This window comes from Enhydra lutris, unplaced genomic scaffold (assembly GCF_002288905.1).
Source record: "Enhydra lutris kenyoni isolate GAN:26980312 unplaced genomic scaffold, ASM228890v2 scaffoldscaffold29, whole genome shotgun sequence".
In the NCBI taxonomy this organism is placed as follows: domain Eukaryota; kingdom Metazoa; phylum Chordata; class Mammalia; order Carnivora; family Mustelidae; genus Enhydra; species Enhydra lutris.
Window position 1 is genome coordinate 12,628,905 of NW_019154113.1, and position 19,643 is coordinate 12,648,547.

General features: G+C 50.2%; 1 protein-coding gene across 2 annotated transcripts in view; it reads right to left on the reverse strand.

The window, feature by feature from the left end:
• LOC111152569 (solute carrier organic anion transporter family member 3A1) overlaps positions 1–19,643 on the reverse strand; it is a 300,984-nt gene that overhangs the window by 227,913 nt on the left and 53,428 nt on the right. For both annotated transcript variants that reach the window (XM_022511052.1, XM_022511051.1), the window contains exon 2: positions 9,015–9,480. In XM_022511052.1, the coding sequence (XP_022366760.1) occupies positions 9,015–9,480 (466 nt within the window). The remainder of the gene's footprint in view (positions 1–9,014; positions 9,481–19,643) is intronic.

Below are 19,643 nucleotides of genomic sequence, written 5' to 3' on the forward strand. Positions count from 1 at the left end.
CGCACCACAAACACCCCGACCACCCACACGCGGAGTAGTCGCTCGGGGTGGCGGGGGGGGGGGGGGGGGGGGGGGGGGGGGGGGGGGGATAAAGCCAAAGCCAAGATTATTCTAGGTTAGAAAGAAGTTACAAAGTCTACAAATAAGGTAAAGAATATGCACGCTACTCAGGAAAATAGCACAGAACCTTTTATAGTTAACAACAATGCTTGTGGCACAGTTGAAAAGAAAAATGAAATCAATCTGCTTTCACTAGTCAGGGGCAGTAAGAGGCTGGTACAGAAATAATGAGCCTTTGATGGCGGAAGAAAAGACGACCGACCCCCCCACCGCCCCGGGCAGCCTTCATCCTCCCCGTGAATCTTCTCTGGGTCCGCCTGAGCCTAAACCCTCTGGTCTTACATCTGGTCTATCAACCACCTGAACGCTGGGTTTTAACATCTCTCAGCAGAGATGCTCACATGCAGGAAACGTCTGCAGCCCCCAACCAGCTCCCAGTGGTACTTGCTTCTGCATTCCGACCCTCCCTTCTGGAGCCTGAGCACGACTTGTCCTCAGCCAGACAACGCTCAGTTTGGAGAAATGGTTCCATTTCTTATCCACTCTGGGATTCCCATTCTTAGGAGGCAGAGCCTGGGCCACAAAGGCACCCCGAGAGGCCCAGCAGCAGGCGCTTGCTCCGCTCTGTCCCGTTCTACCACTGGGTCCTGTGTTCATACCAGAGCCTCCGTCCCCTTCCTCGACCCAATGCCCGTACCCCTTGCAATCCCAGGAGAGGACACCATCTGTTCTGGCCATGGTATCCATGATGTGCAACTACCTTCCTCACCACGTTGTTCCCTTTGTTTTAGTTCTTCACCATCCAAAAGGTGAAAACAACTTCAAGATCGGAGTCTCCAAAACAGCAAGGCACCGAAGCGTTCGAGCTGGCCTACGAGCTGTTGACTCACAGAGGGTTTCTGGAGGGGACATCGACAAGCTGGCACTTCGGGTCCCTTGAAAAATGCAGACTCCTGGTCACTCCTAAAAATCAGAAGAGTGGGCAAGACAGACTCTGCATTCCCAGGGAAACAAATGGCAGAGGATGAAGCAAAAGCCCTGGGTTTCCCAGCCTCCGTACAGTCTGCGGTCTGTCACTGCCCTGAGCAGCAGAGGTGGGAGGGGGGTGCAGATCCCACACTCCCCGCCGGCCTGAAGGCTCTTTCAAGCCCTGCTTCCGCCTCACTTATGTCTGTTCTGGAAAAAGTCAGTGCAAGCCCAAAGGGCTGCTTTTCCAGCTCACACGGAATCATCTGCGCCAACCTGAGTTCTTCAAGCTTTCAGCAGATACAGATGCAGCTATAGCCACAGAGACGCTCGCCACACGCAGGCCCAATGAGCACGTTCTAGCATTTCTAGATTAACGAAATACCCTGCAGTTATCTTGATGATAAATTTTACATCTAACTGCTCTATCAGTAAGTTTACAATATCAGCTGCAACCAGATTTGCATATAGTAGAGCCTTCACTGAAAATATACACAAAACAAGGCTGGAATTAAATACGCCTAAATATGGACAAGAATTTTGTACAGGTACCTGGAACAGAAATTATTTCTTATTCTATTTTGGTTTTTCCCAGTTTTCCTAAAATGAGAATACATTCTTTGAAGAACAGAGCCAGTATTAAGAAGCCAAGTAGGAAGCACGGAGACGAAACCCAGAGAGCTAAGCTGAACCTCACGTCGTGGCCATGGCTAGGGTACGCAGGCTAGGGTGCCCCTGACTTACCACAGACCAGACCACCCACTGCCTGGGGCCCTGCTGGCACTTTACACACGTTGAGATGAGCCACAGGAGGGTCTGCAGGCAAAGAAGAGCCCTGCTGATTTAATTCAGGACTGAAGAGGTTGCTATTCTTAGATCTACGAGGCGGATTATGTCCCAAGCTGAAAACCAGGATCCAATTACCCTTTGTCAAGAGACCTGCCAGTGTGTTTCAGTAATTCACTTACTCCCACTGGCCTTTCCGCACCTGGAGAGGACAGGGCCATACGAATGAACAGGACCGTGTTTATCGATCTCCACCATGAAACCCAATGCAAAGGATACCAAGGCAAAGCCTTGCCAGGTAGATCCCGGCCTCATTTTACTGCTAAGGAAACAGGCTCAAATCAACTAGAAAGGTGTCCAAAACCCTGGTGGCAGCTCCGTGGCAGAGCCAGGATTTGAATCTCAAAACTGTCAGACTCCAGAGCCCACACTGGGAGACTTGCCCAAGGTCACGCCGGCAAGGAGCGCAGAAGTGATTCCATGAACCACAGGGCATGAATTACGAGCCGCTGAAAACGAATGAGAAGCTTCTAACAGCCCAGGCAATATGGAAGCACCCAGTGAGAGCCACACGCGTGTTTCCCAGCGTGTTGCTAGAACACACGGAAAATGGCATGTGACCAGCAGCTGGGGAGAGGGGGTGGAACGCGGCCAAAACTGAGTGACCAGCTTTACAGCGTCATTTATCTTAGAAAAAGGAATTAATGATGCAGATATCAATAAAGTTGCAAGAATATAATGAACGATGCTTGCTCCCACGAGGGAGAGCTTTTTTTTTTTTTTTTTTTAAAGATTTTATTTATTTGATGCAGAGAGAGAGAGAGATCACAACTAGGCAGAGCAGCAGGCAGAGAGAAAGGGGGAAGCAGGCTCCCCGCTGAGCAGAGAGCCCGATGTGGGGCTCGATCCCAGGACCCTGAGGTCATGACCTGAGCCGGAGGCAGAGGCTTAATCCACTGAACCACCCAGGCACCCCGAGGGAGAGCTTTTTAATCATTTCTTCAGATGAACTACAGTCACAGTGTATTTATTTGATCCAAACCCAACCCACTCTCTTTGGAGAGTTAAAACACATTTTACCCAATGTCACGTTACAATAAAAACTCATCAGAAAGCAAAAGAACTCTGAGCTCCCAGGGCTCTGCCGCGAAGGTGGGCTCACTCTGGGTACCGGCTGGTATCATAGTGACCTTTGTACTAAAACACTTGATGAAATCAGAGAATAATTCTCTTTGCATCAGCCAGAACACAGAGGGCTGCCCTGGGTTTCAATATAAGTGATAAAGAAAACAGGACCCATTGGTGCCTAATGTGTGCGCCGGCCGACTTGGGAGCCACTGCTGGGTGTACTGGGGTATCCTGCAAGGGCCCCATTCTCCCTGGTATGCAGAGGGAAGTCTTCTCGAAGAGTCGCTTTCCTCTAGCCAGCTTCCATTCGACCTAAGACTTCTCTCAGTCCCAACACCCTCTTCCGTGTATGCACACACGTGTGCACATGTGCACTGCTCCTGTGTGACTGCCAAACGCACATGACTCAGAATGATCTGGTTTCATCTGGACCCCATTCTGCATTTTGAAGACCTCATGCACATGTAATAAAGTGGCACTGAATGAGACACACACACCCATACATACCTACAAACGAGTGCACAGAACACTGGTAAAGTCTGGATAAACTCCATGGATTGCGCCAATGTTAATATCCTTGTTTCGATGTTATACTACAGTTAGGTGCGACGTTACCATTGGGGGAAAGTGGATGAAGGGTACGGGGGACTTCCTTGCATTTTGCAACAATCTGGGATTCTAGCATTATCCCAAATTAAGTTTTAGGGAAAAAAAGATCTACATCTTCAAAAAATTTTAGGCACCTATAAATAAACAGGTAAGACACAACAATGCAGTTCCTTACAGAAAAGTTAGGACAGAAGATCCAAGAGTCTTAATTAATTTTTTTTAAAAGGGAAATAAGGAAGATGCAAGAGTCTTAACTTAAGTCTGGCGCTGGCCCCCTCGGTACCAGTTATGGGCTGAATCAGGTCCCCCCGCCCCCAAATTCTTAGGTTGAAGCGCCAACCTCCAGGACCTCAGCACATGACCATTTGGAGACAGGGTCTGGGCAAGGAAATAAGGTTAAATGAGGTCCTATGGGTGAGGCCCAATCCACTCTGACTGGTGTCCTTAAAAGGAGGAAGCCAGGACACAAAGAGACCCCAGGGATGGGCGCACACAGAGCACAGACTCTGAAGGCAGGAGGAGGAGCCCCGGCCATGTGCAAGCCAAGGAGAGAGGCCTCAGAGGAAACCGACTCTCCTGATTCCTCCGATCTTGGATGTCCAGCTGTAGTGTTGTGTTAGGACAAACTGAAACTAATACAGTACGCATGTTCCACTGGCACCATTCATCTGGCTTTGTCCCCCTGGTCCTGAGCTCCCGAGCCCGCAGCACCCAGCTTTAAGAGGGAAACAGTGGTTCTCAAGTGTGGCAGGAAACCACATCAAGTAAGGAACTAAGGAACCAAGGCCCCGGCACAGAAGAGCTAAGTAGCAGGTGACCGACCCTACCCTACCCATGCGAGGCTGGTGCTCGCTGTCTGGGGATTTATCGCAACACGGCAGACAGACTGCAAGTTTTCGGGGTGAGCCCAGGGGCAGAACCAGAAGCAGCGTGTGGGAAGCTGTGAGGAGCCAGACTTCAAACACAACAGGAGCACAATCACCTAATGGCCATCGTGGTTCAAGAAGGGAATGTATTGCCACGTGAGGGGAGGGCCCCTGCCGTGCTGGAGACAGGGAAGCGGAAGGCAGAGCATGCCAGCCACCCCTGCCTGAGAAGGGCCAGCTCTAATCCGCACCCACCTCTACTCAGAGCAGGAGGAGCTCCAGACCCCACCCTGGATGGTTAGCCTGGACCACCGTCCCCTCTCCCCCCTCTTCCCACAGCTCGGGTTGGGACACCCACTCCGGATTCCGACCCCACCAGCTGGGAGGCACCCTGTGTTCTTCCAGCCCTGCTGGCTCCTGTGACTTATTTCCTGAAGCCTTCACACCATCTGACGCAATGCCCTGACTTGTACTTGAACCCCTGGACCATCCATCAGCCCTGTCCCCACAACCCCAGCCTGGTGACAGATCCCAGACATAAATGGGAAAACCCCCACCCTCAGACCGAGAGTCCAGCTCCACTCAGCTAAGTTAGCCCAGGCAAGTCCCTGAACCTCTCAGAATCCGTGTCCCTGTCTGCCTCATTCACAACAATGAACACTTGAAAACACACGTGTCCAACAATAGAGGGCATTAAACAGGACAGCAGAAGTCCACAGGAGAATGTTACGTGTGCAACAGTAACACCATAGAATATATTGAGTAACACGGGACAGTGCATCAAATACGGAGAGAGACGTTTATTATAAACATATTTTTAAAGATTATTTACTTGAGAGAGGGGGAAAGAGAGGGCACACACACGAGTGAGTGTGGGGGACGGGGCAGTGGGGAGAGAATCCCAAGCAGACTCCCCACAGAGTGTGGAGCCCAACGTGGGTCTCAGTCTCAGGACCCCAAGATCATGACCTGAGCCAAATCCAAGAGTCAGACGCTTAACCAACTGCACCATCCCAGTGCCTCCTGAACATTTTTGGTAGAAAAGTACACCAATGCAGGAGGAAAAAAAAAAAAAAAAAAAAAAAAAGACGTTATATAATCATAAAGCTAAGAGCAGTGATTCTTAAATTCTTTCTTTATACTTCCAAAGTTGTCAACAGTGAGCATGTCACACTTTTTAACTAGGAATAAAGTTATTAAAAAAAAAAAAATCGCTACCACACTCATTTCACCTTTTTCCTCCTCAAAGAGAACAAGGTTACAATCCACTGACCCAGGAACCTAAGAAAGGACACAGGGAGTCCATTACATTATCCTACTTACCATTGCCTACACTACGACTGGCCGGGTTTTGAACTTGGAAGAACAGAACAGCTAAGAAAATGGATTTCGTGGAAGGTTACATCATGGGCCAGAGGCTCCCTGAGGAGACTCCCAAAGGCGTCGACTCCTGAGCCCTGGTCATGCCTCGCATCAAATGGTCTCCACTGCCACACTGCCCCATCCGTCCCGCTAGCAAGAAAGAGCGCCACGTGCCACCCACAGGTCATTGTCTAGCTGCTCCGTGAGGCTTGGCTCCACGCTGTACGGGAGTGAAAAGCCTGCCAGCAGAGCCGTGTTCCCATTCAGCTGGTTTTGTCCCCTGGTAATGAGCTCCCTTGGCTCCCTCCCGGGCTGGAAAGAGGCCGCTGCAGACCAGTGCCAACCAGAAAAGCCCCTTGTGAATGGCCCATCAAGGAATTCGGGAGCTTGGCAGATGGCTAGGCCACAACCGTCCAAAGCAGTCATTCCAGTGGACAATATCGGCTTGACTGGAGATGGAAGGCTTCCATTCCCCCCCACCCCTATTACAGGGTCCATGACATGGCCGCACAGAAGCACACACACCCCAAGACTGGGGACCCAGGACACGCACACGCTAGGGGCAGGTCTTGTCACCAACAGCCTGTGGCCAAGCCTGCATGGTCCTCATCCCCTTCTCTGTGGACACCCAGAGGAGCTGATCAGCTGTGAACAAGTCTGTGGCTTACAAAGGCCGTATTTATTGTCTTCTCCATCTCCAATCCGCACTCCCATTTTAGGCATCAGACCAGATTGCCGGCTGTGGGCCTCTCGCTCCTCACCAGCTTCGCAGGAGCTAGAAGCAAGGGACAAACATGCTACTGCACCCCAGTAGGTACCCATCCACACAGTCCCAGCGCCAGTCCCTTCAGACCTCCCTCCTCTCTGTAGGCACTATAGAAGGCTATAATTCATCAATACCATTCAGTGGGTTCCCCCATAGACTTCCCGAAGTTTCAAGCAGCTTCAGGAACTAGCTCTCCATTAGAAGGGATAAATGCTAAAATAGTCTCGTGATCACAAGCATGTTTTTTAATATGTCCTGTATGATAAATGAATGAACCAATGAACCAGTTACATACACTCTGCACATACTGTGGTCTTCTTAAAATGTTTCTGGAGAATCCCAAGCATGCATGGGATAGTAAGACCACCTATTGAGGCCTCTCTCCCAGAAGGCTTCAACTCTTTCCTGCTCCCTGTCAACACAGACCCATGAAACCAGTTCAGAGACTCAGAGAGGCCATCTCCATAGCCATGTGCTGTCATGTTTTGGAATATGCCAGATGGACCAGTGCCGAAAGGTCCATGTACCACACAAATAGACACTTCCAACTCCACTTAACAATCACAGAAGAAAAAAAAAAAAAAAATGGTGCCCAGGTAGAAATTCGCCGGAAACATTCTTCTTTACAAAGACTCACAGTAAATCCCATGGCCTCAGAACGGCAGAAGGCCCTCTCCCTTGAATGAGGGTCCTACTGCCCATGCCTCCACCTGCCCCACACAAAACCAGAGCGCCTCCTCCCCCTAAAGCTTTGCACACACAAACCAGGTCCCACCCAACTGCAGGAAAAGACCATGGCCTAACTCAGCAGGGAAGATTTCCAGAAAAGATTCTGGGCCTGGTGCCCCAGAGGAAGGATTCTGGAGGGAAATTTTTCCATTGGATTCCATCATCAGAGACAAGAACTCAGATCTTTGTTTCCCACTTCCTTTTCTGTGGTTTGATTTATCTACTTGCCGTGACGGATACCAGAAAACAGCTCTCCCTGGGTCTTAGGGAGATATTGGTCAAGTCCAAGACCAGTGGTCTGGCTGGACTTCAGGAGGCTACCTGGCTAGATGCTACAGCCCGTGTCCTACTCTGCATCAGAATCACATGGAGGGGCTGCTGCTCAAGTTTTAGGAAGAACGAAACATAAATGATGTCCTTAGTACCTACAGAACCCACCCTAACCACATTGGGGAGGGTCTGGCCATCTTCAGCCTAGAAGATCAACTCTATGTCGAGTTCCATGTCGTAGCGGATGTTAAGTCACGACGAGGTTGCGTGTGCTCTACCCTTGGGTCAAGAGACACACTCTCCACCTTTCTCACCCTGAGCCTGTCCTCAAAGAACAGAAACCTACATTTGCAATCTATTTGCCTGACGAAAGCATGTACTCCATAGCTGGGACAGAAAGCCATCGAGGAAAGCCGGCATGAAGTGTGTAACTATTCCAAGCCCTCCTAGCACAGAAACCTTGGGCAGTGCATGCTGGAAGCTGAACTGGTACAAAGCTTTAGGTCACATTCCGTTCAAGTTCTAGTTTTTCCTAAACCTTTGCATGGTAATTAACAGTGCTGCAGGAAATAAAAAGTTTCCACAGGAAAAGGTAATTCTGTCAAAGCTTACCCCTCAGTGGATGGGGATAGGTCTTAACGGTCCAGCTGTTTGTGGGAGGCCAAATTACCCTTGGTGAACAAGGGACGGAGACACTCGGGAGGCCCTCGCCCTACAAATGGCCATGCCACAGTGCCCCAAAGCAGTGACGGAGGACCCCTGTCTGATGTAAGAAAAACTCTAACTTCAAGGCTGCTTAATCTTAGACCCGGTGAAAGGTTCCATCTTGCCAATACAAAATGTCAGAAGCTAGGACACAAAATGATTTTTTAAAAACTCAAACAGACCTTATTTCTTTCTAGACATCCAGCTCCTGTAAATACCCTCATCACAGAATGACCAGAAGTGATCAACTTTGAATGATATCAAGTGCTGAGAAGATAAGCATCTCTCCCCCTTTGAACTTCAACAGGACAATGACCAGAAGATCATTTCGATTATTAAAAACTGGGGTTTCCAAGGTGCACACCCCAAGCATGTCCTGGCGGCTAATGCCAGAGAGCGCCACACGTGTGAAAAGCAGGTGAAAACACGTTATACCCCTCCTGACCGTGTCTTCCCATTCATTGCTTCTTAAGGATCTAGCAACGCCAACCTCAAATTCCACCGTGCATCGAAATCACCTGGACAGCCTGGAAAACAATCCATGCCCGCCCAGGCAGCACCCAACTGCACTGGATTTTCTTGGGGGTACAACTCAGGTATCCCCATTTTTCAAAGCTCCCACACCCCAACCTCCCACAGATGTGCAGCCCAGTCTGAGAACCATAAACATTCACGGGCCCACCTTGCCTTCCTCAGTCAAGGCGCCCCGGTTACTAACAGAGCGCGCAGCCCAGGGGCGCGAGCCCGGACACCGCCGCAGCTCCTACCTATGTAGAGCGAGGAGTCCTTCCTCCGCACGTGGTCGTCGATGTAGGAGACGCCCAGGGGCTGCACGGGGGTAGCACCGATGCCCAGGAGCACCTGGGCCCCAATGAGCAGCAAGTACATCATGTTGGTGGCGGTCCGGCTGCGGCAGATGAGGTCCGGGTCGGGGCCCTGGTCTCCACCCGAGCCGTTGGCGGCGCAGACGTCACGGCCCTCGGCGCCCCAGCGGATCTCGCCGGCCTCGTACTTGTACTGGTGGGTCAGGAACTCGGGCAGCGCCGACAGCAGCGCGCCCAGGGCCATGACGATGCCGCCGCAGCCGATGAGGCGCGGCCGGTGCCCGCGCGCCCCGAAGTAGCTCACGAAGAGGATGAGCGCCAGGTTCCCGATCTCGAAGCTGCTGGCGATCACGCCCACGTCCGCGCTCTGCAGGTTGAACCTCCGCTCCAGGGTGGTCAGGACGCTCACCTGCAGGGTGCAAAAGGAAATCTCAAGGCCAGTGCTAGCGCACGCCACCGAGCAGCAGCCCCCTCCGGCCTCGCGGGGCGCCTGCGGGCAAGCCCTGGCCCCTCCGCAGTGTTTCTGGGAGGCAAAAGACTTAAGGGACTTAAACGACAGGGACAAGGGTCTTAAACCTGAAGAGTCCGAAAAATACTTAGTAGGATAACCCTAATTCGACGGCTAAAGAATTAACTTTCCCGCTGGCAAGGAAGTTTTTTCTTGGCACCTGTTTCCATCCTGAAAGGTTCTGCCTGTATTCGGGAAACACAACTGCCCTTCTCCACACGTGGCCACCGTGCTCATGGGCAAGCCCTAAGTCCATTTTCACCCTCTCCCAAACTATACCCTACTTAGAAACCCCACGCTGGGAGGGCGGGGGGGGGGGGGAGGCTGGGGGCTTTTTCAAGTTAGCAAATCCTACCTGAAGAAAACAAAACAAAGCCCTAGTTGGCAAAATGGACATGCTGGATTAGCTCACTGGGACAATCATTAGCTCCAGTTCCCTCTGGAAATTTCCAACATACATTTCCCTAGAGGCCTTCAAATAAACGACCTGGACTGTTCTATGCCCTGCAGCTCTGCTAATGTCCCCTGATGGAACCTCTGTATTCTAGTCTGTTCTTCACCTGTTTAACACACAGTAAGCCTCCACAGTGGCTTGGCAATGCCCCCCCCACACACACACAGAAGAGAGGACACCTGGCCTCAAGATGCCAACTAGCAGACACAGAACACAGCTACAATACAAGTCCCTGGATATTACCTTCATGCTACAGGCATCACAGGAGCAGGGTCAAGAAGAGACGCATTATTTTAGGGCTTTTGAGCTGGGGGGGGGGGCGGAATGCAAATGGCCCTGCCTCCTACTGTTTGTAGGTTCCACATGGGGTATTATCAGCGAGAGTCCCCGTCTTCATGGGAGGTTGGATAGACCTAGCTTGGCAGGGAAGTACACTCCAGGCTAAAGAACAGTGAGCAAAAGTTGGTGGCATGATTTAATAAAGGAGTGGAAAATGGTTGGAAAGGTGGATTGGTGACAGATTCTAGAGAGCCACAGATGCCACCCTAAAGAAATCAGGCAATCCTGTGCAGTGTGGTGGAAAAAATGCAGCACACGGAGAGAGGAACACCTGGTTTGAATCCCAGCTATTACTCCCTTAATTAGCTCTGTGATTTTGGTCAAGTTGTTTCATCTGTCCAAGCTTTGATTTCTTAGTGAAGCAGGAACAGGAACATGAACCCAGAAGTGTGTACATGAGGGTTGAAAATAATGGAAGGTCCGCTAGCAGACAGCAGCCTTTCCGTACCTGGCAGGAGAGCCTAGGGAGAAGAAGCAAAGCAGTGGGGTGCGGAGCCAGAACTCCAGGGCCAGAACATCTGGGACCATCCTGATTCTGAGACCTTGGGCAATTCACCCTATGCTTTCACTTTCCCGTCTATAAAATGGGAACACGAGTGCCAGGAACAAACAACATACAGGGTAAGTGCTGTAAAGGGCTACCTATACCACGGTCACTTATCTATGGGCATCGGGCAACATCAAAGCAGAAGAGAGGATGCTAGGTGTGGCCATCATGTGCCAAATGGGCCACAGAAGAGTGGAGCGAGGAATGCCAGCAAACTATTAACGAGGAGAGAGGAAAGGGAAAGTCAGTAAAGTGGCAAGAGAGATGGAAGGGAGAATTTGAGAGGCTTGCAGGGGCAGACTTCTCTCTCTGAGACACTCTGGGCTGCGGGCTCTGGGCTGCTAAGGACTGGGAGGAATAAGTTCTGTGGATCTCGCCTTCCACCAAACGTATGAACACATGCCCCACTGCCCAAACGCACGCATCCACAGCCTCTGGCCCTGGGCACACCCAGCTATACCTGTAAGGATCAGCAGGTCTCTGTGCACCTTATGAAAAAGAAGAGTAGCTCAGGGGTTCTGTCCAACCTCATCTTCAACCCCACACGTTCTAACAGCCTTCTTCAACCCAGGGCTTCTCAAAGCTACCTTCAGATTGGAAACACTTGGAAACGCTTAAGAGTTCAGATGCCCAGTCCCTCCCCGAGCTTCTGACTGAGCTGGTCTTGGGGGCAGCCTGGGATTTCGTGACAGTCCCCAGGTGACTCAGCCCAGGGTCAGCAGCATGGCAGTAATGCCACCCACTATGATGGTCTGTCCTTCAGCGGTGGGCGGGGGGGGGGGGGGGGCGCGAGCTCAGTAGAGCAGTGTTCTAACACTGGTATTGGCCACAGGACATCTGCGTCCCCACTCTTGCCCACATTCCAATTCTGATTCCCATTCCCACTGCACTTCCTAACCAAGACAAAGCCAGCTCGCAACTCAGTTGGCCCCCATTATGTGGCTAGTTTAGTTCTCAAACACCAAGTATTTGCAATTGACAAGAAAAGAAATTTATTAGCTGGTCTCATTAAACTGGTTTTCAAATACTCCTGAAGAAGTTCTTTCTGGAAGGTCTGGGTAAGAAAAACAAAGGCTGCCTTTAGTCACTCCTTTGCTTTGTAACAAAAAAAAAAAAAAAAAAAAAAAAAAGGCATGATGGGATCAGCGCTCTAGCAGAGGTTTGTAATAGGTAAAGCTGTGTGGGAGTGCAGAACCCGACAGTCTGTCTGCCTGGGAGGCTGGGGGGCTCCAAAAGGCTTCACCCCAACCTTTGTGCTGAGCCTTGAGAGATGCCCAGAAGACGTGGGTGCAGGAAAGGAGCAGGAACACATCCAGGCACTAGAGTGCCCTCACGCCTGGTGGGTCTGCAGCCTGGTGACCCCCATGACGGGAGTCAAGGACAACAGACGTGGGAGGGCAGCAGGTGGGAAGGTTTGGAGCAAAAGCTGTTTTTCACTCCTGCCACAAGGCTTAATGACATAAATATTAGGCGGCATATCTGAAACAGGACAACAGCGCTGTTTCAGCAGGTGTGACCTGTCATAAAATATCACACAGGTGTGGACATTTATGATGACAGATAAGGATGGTGGGGATGGAGACAGCTGTAGGCAAAACAAAAAACCAATTAGCTCTTCTAGAGAGAGCTGGTGTCTGCGCCTGCAACTCCACTCGTCCTGCCTCAAGCCTGGTCTTTGGAAAACCCACAAGGGATGACAGGACATGGAACGGTCCTCACCTCCTTGACCTATGGCCTCTGAATGAAGCATTAGGCCCTGCGAACATTCTGAAAAGACGCTTTGTGGATCAGTTAGATCAGAGGCTAAGGTCTTCACTCACTTAAAACACAATTTTGAGAAGATGAACTAATTAAGTATGCATGAGGCCATAAAACCCACTTGTGGCTTTTATGTGGCGGTGAACAATCCAGCAACGAGAAATATGCGTGCTAAGGGGAACGACTGTCTTTTCTTAATGGGCAACAGGACTGATGGCAAACGTCTTGGTAATTAGAGACGAAGGAACCGTTAACTCCAGGAGGAAAAGGAAAGTGTCCTTACCCTGTGCCAAGTGGATATGAAGTTATTATTAAAGGAATGCAATATTTATCAGGTCTCTACTAACCACGATTAAAAAAAAAAAAAAGCTTGCATTTCAGAATCTCTTGGAACACTTGTTAAAAATACAGCCTCCAAAACAGAGAACAGACCCAGTGGCCCGAGATTTTGTATGACTCCGGGGGTCTAGGATGCCCAGCTAGGGCAGAAAACCACTGCTGTTTCAGGGGTCCATCCAGGGGTCCACCCACGTACTCACCATCAACCTTGAGCTGTGCTCCTTAACCTCGGTGTGGCAGCAAAATCACACAGAGCAGATCACCGCCCCATTCCAACCTGAGAGCTTATGACGCCTCAGCTCGGGGGTGGGGGCTGGGGATTTACATTCGAACCAGCTCCCAGGGGATGCTGATGGTGCTCAGGGGACCACGCTTTGAGAACCCCTGCTCTACTACCCTTCCCGTCAACAAGCCTCCCTCTGCTCAAGATGGAAGTTGTTTTTTTTGTTTTGTTTTTAAAGATTTTATTCATTTATCGGACAGACAGATCACAAGTAGGCAGAGAAGCAGGCAGAGAGAGAGAGGAGGAAGTAGGCTCCTCGCTGAGCAGAGAGCCTGGTGCAGGGCTCAATCCCAAGACCCTGGGATCACGACCTGAGCCGAAGGCAGAGGCTTTAACCCACTGAGCCACTCAGGTGCCCCTGTTTCGTTTTTTTTTAAATTAGACACGAGTGGAAAGCACGCTCTCCTTTTCAGCTCCTAGAGACACTCTCACATAGGCAAGCTGGGGTTGCCTTTTGGGGAGGCTCACCTCTTAGGGTGCCTGAGGCACTCCCAGGCCAGCTGCAGCAAAGGGGATCCAGCCCAAAAGAGAGCCCTTCAGCCCACGCTGTCATGAACGCCCTAAGAGGCACCTACGAGACCACGGTCAGGTAGAGATGAGCCCTTCCTCACCTTCAAAAGTCAGGAGCTCACTAAGTAAGGAGAGAAGTTCTCCGAGCAGCCGCGGACAGTCAGAATAGCCCCCAGGAGCCTTCCCAGAGGTCTGCCTGTTTTCTTCCTCTGGCCTGGGGCGTGGGGCCTGGACTGCAATCACCTGGGGAGCCTTTGAAAACACCAGCGCCTGCCCCGCCCCCAGCCAGGGCTCTGATAGCGTCTGGGAGATACGCGCCTGAGCAGAGCTACTTTCAAATCTCCCAGATGATTCTAAGACGCAGGCGGAGGAATGTGGGTGCATAGACGCACCGGGCGGACGCTGCAGAGGAGTCGCCGCGCAGACGTGGATGCTACCCCAGGGCAACGTGGTCATCTGCGTGCAGCGTGGGAGCAGGGAAGCCTCGAGGCCAAATCTGCCTGGGACGGCACGTGGCCGATTTTTCCGTGCCCGTCTGCAGAGCGTTAGCAATACTCGCTCGAGTGAGCATTAGGAGATCGTGCCTCAGAGGACCCGGCACACAGTAGGTGCGTCTGAGAGTTCTCGCCTCATCACCGGTGCGCATGCTCTGTGTGACTTCCAAGTCCCGCCCAGATGCGTGCTCGGTAGCAGGTGCAAGCAACGTGACTATAATTGAGAGACGATCCCTACCCGGTGGGAGTTTATCATCTGGGGAGAGCAGAAAGAAGCCATCGAGTAACACAACCTACCAACACAGCCTGCCAGACAGGAACAGAGTGGCAGAGGGTTTAAGGGAGTGAGAGCATGTTTGGTTGCACGTGAAAGAAAATACATCCAGGATTCTGGGATGCAACAAGGATCAACGGGGTGATGAGAGTAGGGGGAGGTTACAACATGCCACAAGCAAAGACCCGTGGGGGTGGGGGGTACAGTTCAGACAAGGCCTGGGACATGGTGGGGGGAAGACCTTTAAGCCTCAGAAGATGGTGAGGAGTAATCAGAAATAAAACAATCTTAAAGGCCAGGCTGAGGGTCTGCCTTTGATTTGGAGGTCAATGGGGAGCCAAGAGAGGTTCTTGAGCAGGAGCAACATTATCCCAGCAGCGGGGCCTAGCGTGGAGTGAGAAGAACCTGCGAGGGCAGCTATCACAGCAGAACTGGTGGGAAGGGAGGCTTCTGCAGGGTAGGGATGTTAGAGCATCAGACAGCGCCCCCGGGAGAGGGCCCAGAGAAGGAGAACAGTGCAGGGCTGGCAGCTGAGGAGGTGTGGACCAAGGAAGGTACAGCAAAGGGAACTCAGGAGAGTCTCTGCTGGCTCAGTCTGGGGCCATGTGAGGGCTGAGAGCATGGGAAGGCTGGGAGGAGCCTGGGACTGGGGAGAACCTGCATCTCAACACCGGGCTGTCCGAGGGGCATGGGATGTGACAGAGGGCAGCAGGCTGCCCCAGGGGAACTTGGAGGAAGCTTCACCCTTAACCTTTGGTGCCCAGCAGCAGGGCCCATGTCAGGGAGCAGATGCAGAAGCAGTCCGGGAGATGTGAAGTTCACCTAAACTGCAGTCACATGCGGTATGACGTGCAGTCCCCCTGCCAAACAGGGGTCAGCTCACTTTTTCTGCGAAGGGCCATAGAGTAAATATTTGCAGCGTCCGAACCACTCAGCCTCTGTAGCAACTACTCACTCTGCCATCTTGGCACAAAAGCCGCATCCACAGGCAATATGCAAAACAGTGGGCATGGCTGCGTTCCAATAAAACTTTATTAACAAAAACAAGCAGTGGGCTGCATTTGGCCATAGGCCACAGATTCCCCCAACTCCTGCTCTACTGTTCTCAGTCAATCCAGTTTGACAGATCACGTTATTCTTATGCCTGGCGATAAACACACTGGCCACTTATAACAAGTCTGTGAGGCCCTCCTCTTGCTGGCCTAGGAAAGTCAATCTAGGCAAGGCTGTAATGCAAGTTTATTAATTCCATGAAAGTAATCTGCAAGGCAACTTCAGTTTCTTGTCTGATGTGCCAAGGGCATGTCTCCTTGCAGTAAGGAATGGGATGGTGCAGGACGGGCTGAACCACATAAGCCCAGACAGCACTGTCCTATAAGAAGCAGCAATTTCATCGGGTAAACGAGGCACCGTGTGTGGTTTTGTTTTTCATCTGAACAGTGGCTCCTTGGAGCATGTAATTTAGGGCACAAGGGAAATGCCGCACGCAGGGCATTCGCTTGTGAATTCCAGGATGTGATGTTTGCAGAACCAGGTAACAGAAGACGACATCTCCCGTAATTGCCCTGGTGGCAAACAGATCGCTCCTCTGCCTCGCAGGTCAGTGGGGAAAAGAGGCATTTAGTCACTGTTGCTACATTGCTGGCGGATGAGTTAGCCTATATGAACCACATAATAAATGGCTGTCCTCTTCCAACCACTGTTCTCAAAAAGCACAGTAAGAATTACACGGAGAATCCCTGATTTAGACCTAACTCTGGCCTTCAGCCCTCACCAAAGTCATCAGTACACTTGAAGGGGCAGGTGGGAAACACGAGAGATTTAGGGAGTCAAACATTACCTGTGGGACCTTAGACAAGGCACTTAACACACCTGTAACTCCCTTTCCCCGTCTGTAATGTGCAGATGAAAATCCTGCCCTCACAGCTTGCCACGGGTTCAAATGCAAGGGAAATGTTCTGTACGATGTTCATCATTGTAACAGCAGTTATGCCTGGAGTTGCAAATACGCAACATGACTTTTCCCCTTTGATGCGGCAGTGTCCTGGGAGTCCAGTAACCCTCTCTGTACCTTTCCTCTGATTACCCTGAGTGAGAGTTGCCATCTGGCTCTCCTTAAGCCTCACTGGTCTCTGCTCTAAGCCCGTCTCTGCCGTTCCCTATATCCTATTTCATCATTCGCCTCTTTCTCAGACTACTTTACCCTCTACATCCCGTTTCTTAGCTTCTCTCATCTCTTCTGCTACCTCTCTCTCCTAAATGGCCCTAAAATACAACAGAAACACTTTCTATTGCTCCTTACATGTAGCGAAATTTTATGTTCAATTAATTCTACCAGAATGTGTAACATTTTAGGATTCTCTTCTAAAACAGAATCTCCGAATTTAAAGGCCTCCTACTCATAAATTTCATCATTGATTTTTCTCTGTAGCTCAGTGGTCCATCATGGAAAACAAAGATTCTCCCTCTCCGCTGGGTAAAACTAACAGAATGCTCGTCTGCTCTGTTACTGAGCTCCACGGTCAGCACCAGAAATGTCCGCATCAGGCTATTATTCATAATCTGGGTTTAGCACCTTTTATAACCTCATTCTTTCAGTTCACAATTTATGTGGCACCTGATCTCTTCTGTTAGAGAAACTTGAAGAACAGCAGGAGTTAAATGATTTCTTCAGCATTCAACCACAATGTTTAGAAGACCAGACGTAGTCTCAAGAAAGAGATTTCTAACATACTAACAACTTATGCAGGCAAACCACCCCCCCCCCCCGGCAGAACTGTTTTCACCGAATTAGACTTCTCTCGATGCCCTAGGGTCCAGGCTTACCATCAGCTGAGCTGAAAAACCCCACACTGACTATCTGGGCCATCCAAGGGCCTAAACCAGGGGCTGGAGATGCCCTCAACCAGCTCGCAGAATCATGGAGATGGCAACTAGGAAAATAAGCAGTGATCACTAAGGGCGAACGAGTCTCAAAGCACAGTCAGTACCCAAAGAAACAGCGTGGTTAGTACCTAGTACCATGGGAGGAATGTGGCATCACGGCAGGCTCCCGAACAGGGTGATATTAATTACAGCCATCTTCAACAGTTACTAATTTCTTATGTGACATACAGTACTGAGGACCTTACATATGTTGACATATTAATTCTACACTGTGATTCCATGTGGTAGGTGATACTGAGAGTACAATTTTACAGATAAGGAACTGGACGCTGGAGAAGATGACAATCCTGCTGACCGCCACACAGTAAGCAGAGGGAGGGGCCAGGACTGAAGCCCAGTCACTGGCCCCACACCAGAGGGATGGAGCACCCCTATCCCGGCCTCAGTGAGGTTCTCCCCCATCCACATTGTTAAGTAAGCAGGTGGGTTCCATCAAGTAAGCAGAGGCAGTCCCAAGCAATTAGTAACAAACTTGCTTTTATAAAAAGCAAAAAAAAAAAAGGGCGGGGAGGGGGTACCTGGGTGGCTCGGTCGGTCGGTTGAGCATCAGACTCTTGGTTTCAGCTCAAGTCATGATCTCGAGGTCATGAGATCGAGCCCCACATCAGGCTCCATGCCCAAGTGGTGCCTGTTTGAGGTTCTGTCTCTCTCTCCTTCCTCTGCCCTCCCTCCTGTCCTCTGTCTCTTACTGTAAAAGACTATTTAAATTTTTTTTAAAGTTTTAATTATTGTTAAAAGCTCTGCAGGGTGGGAAAGAGCTTTGAAGTCATATATAATTTTGAAAACCCAGCATTGAACAAAGATAAACAGGTTTCCTTATGGCTAGACTTATGAAAGATTCCCAAATGGTAACATGCATTGTTAATCATCCATCAAAGTATATAGTATGTAGCATTTCTTGAAATTCTGCTATCCATTTTTTAAAATCCTGAACATCCCTGGAAAAAATATGTATCTATTTTCAGAAACACTGGGTTAAGATAGGAGATAGTAGAAATGTGTTTAAGTACTAGAAAAAGGTCTGCTGCTCCAAGGAACTAATTTTTTGGCTTCTCCAGTCTCACCTCCAACCAAAGGCTATTCAACAGTCTGATTATAGCTGCGTTTCCCTTTTTGCCTTGCTTACCAGGAATCTCGGACTCAAACCTACCGCCATGTTTGAGAAATGGAATGGGACGCCAGGGCTGCAAATAAGCATTCCATTTCTTTCCTGGTTTTCAAATTCTTCTTGCAATTCCACAGGCGTGTGCTACATGAAAACTGCTTCTACCAGAACAGGGTACAAAATCATCACATATACATTCCTCAACAGCAACCCACCGGACAGGTATTTAAGCCCTAATACCTAAGTCCTAAATACCATGATAATCTGCTTCCACTTAATTATGTCCACTCAAAGAAATGAACCCACAAATAAACTGATAAGAAAATAACACGTTCACTAAAGCCTGAGCATCCAGGTACAAGATAAACACAGACCAGAACGAAACAATGCCCATTTGCGTGCAGCGCTGGCTGGAAGGCTTCTAGAAGAAGAAAGTCAAAACCTTGGGGTCAGAGCAGTTGAAGGCAACAGTCACACACAGTGAAGAATTCATCTTTCTTAATCTGCTCACACCAGCTCCCTGCAGACTCTGCCGCCCGGCCGTCCAGTACATCTCAGGTACCGAACCCCCTCAGCTTCGCTAAGACACACAGTGACCGACCACAGGGACGATGCATGTTACTGCTAACGTGGGTGCTGAGAAGGATCCAGCCCATTCCCATTTTACAGGGAGGAACCACAAATGCAGAGGAATGAAGTAATTTGCCCAGGATCACATACCTGTAAGCGACAGTTCTGTCTCCTGCTGCCCCGTCCAGTTCTGCGCCCCCTCCCCCATGTTAAAATAAAAGTAAACCTGTCACTACGTGGTCTCGCTCGACCATGAGTACAACAGTCTACTGTGTGTTGGATGCATGTTCCCTTGTTCAAGGTGCTGAAAATGCTGGACCAATATAGACCAAACCAGGTACCAAAGGTATCACAGCTGTCATGGACCAAAGTCATGGAGAGATTATCATTAGTGCAGGAGGTGACAGCAGTGCCGTGTTCTGTCCAAGCCAAAGGTGGGCTCCTG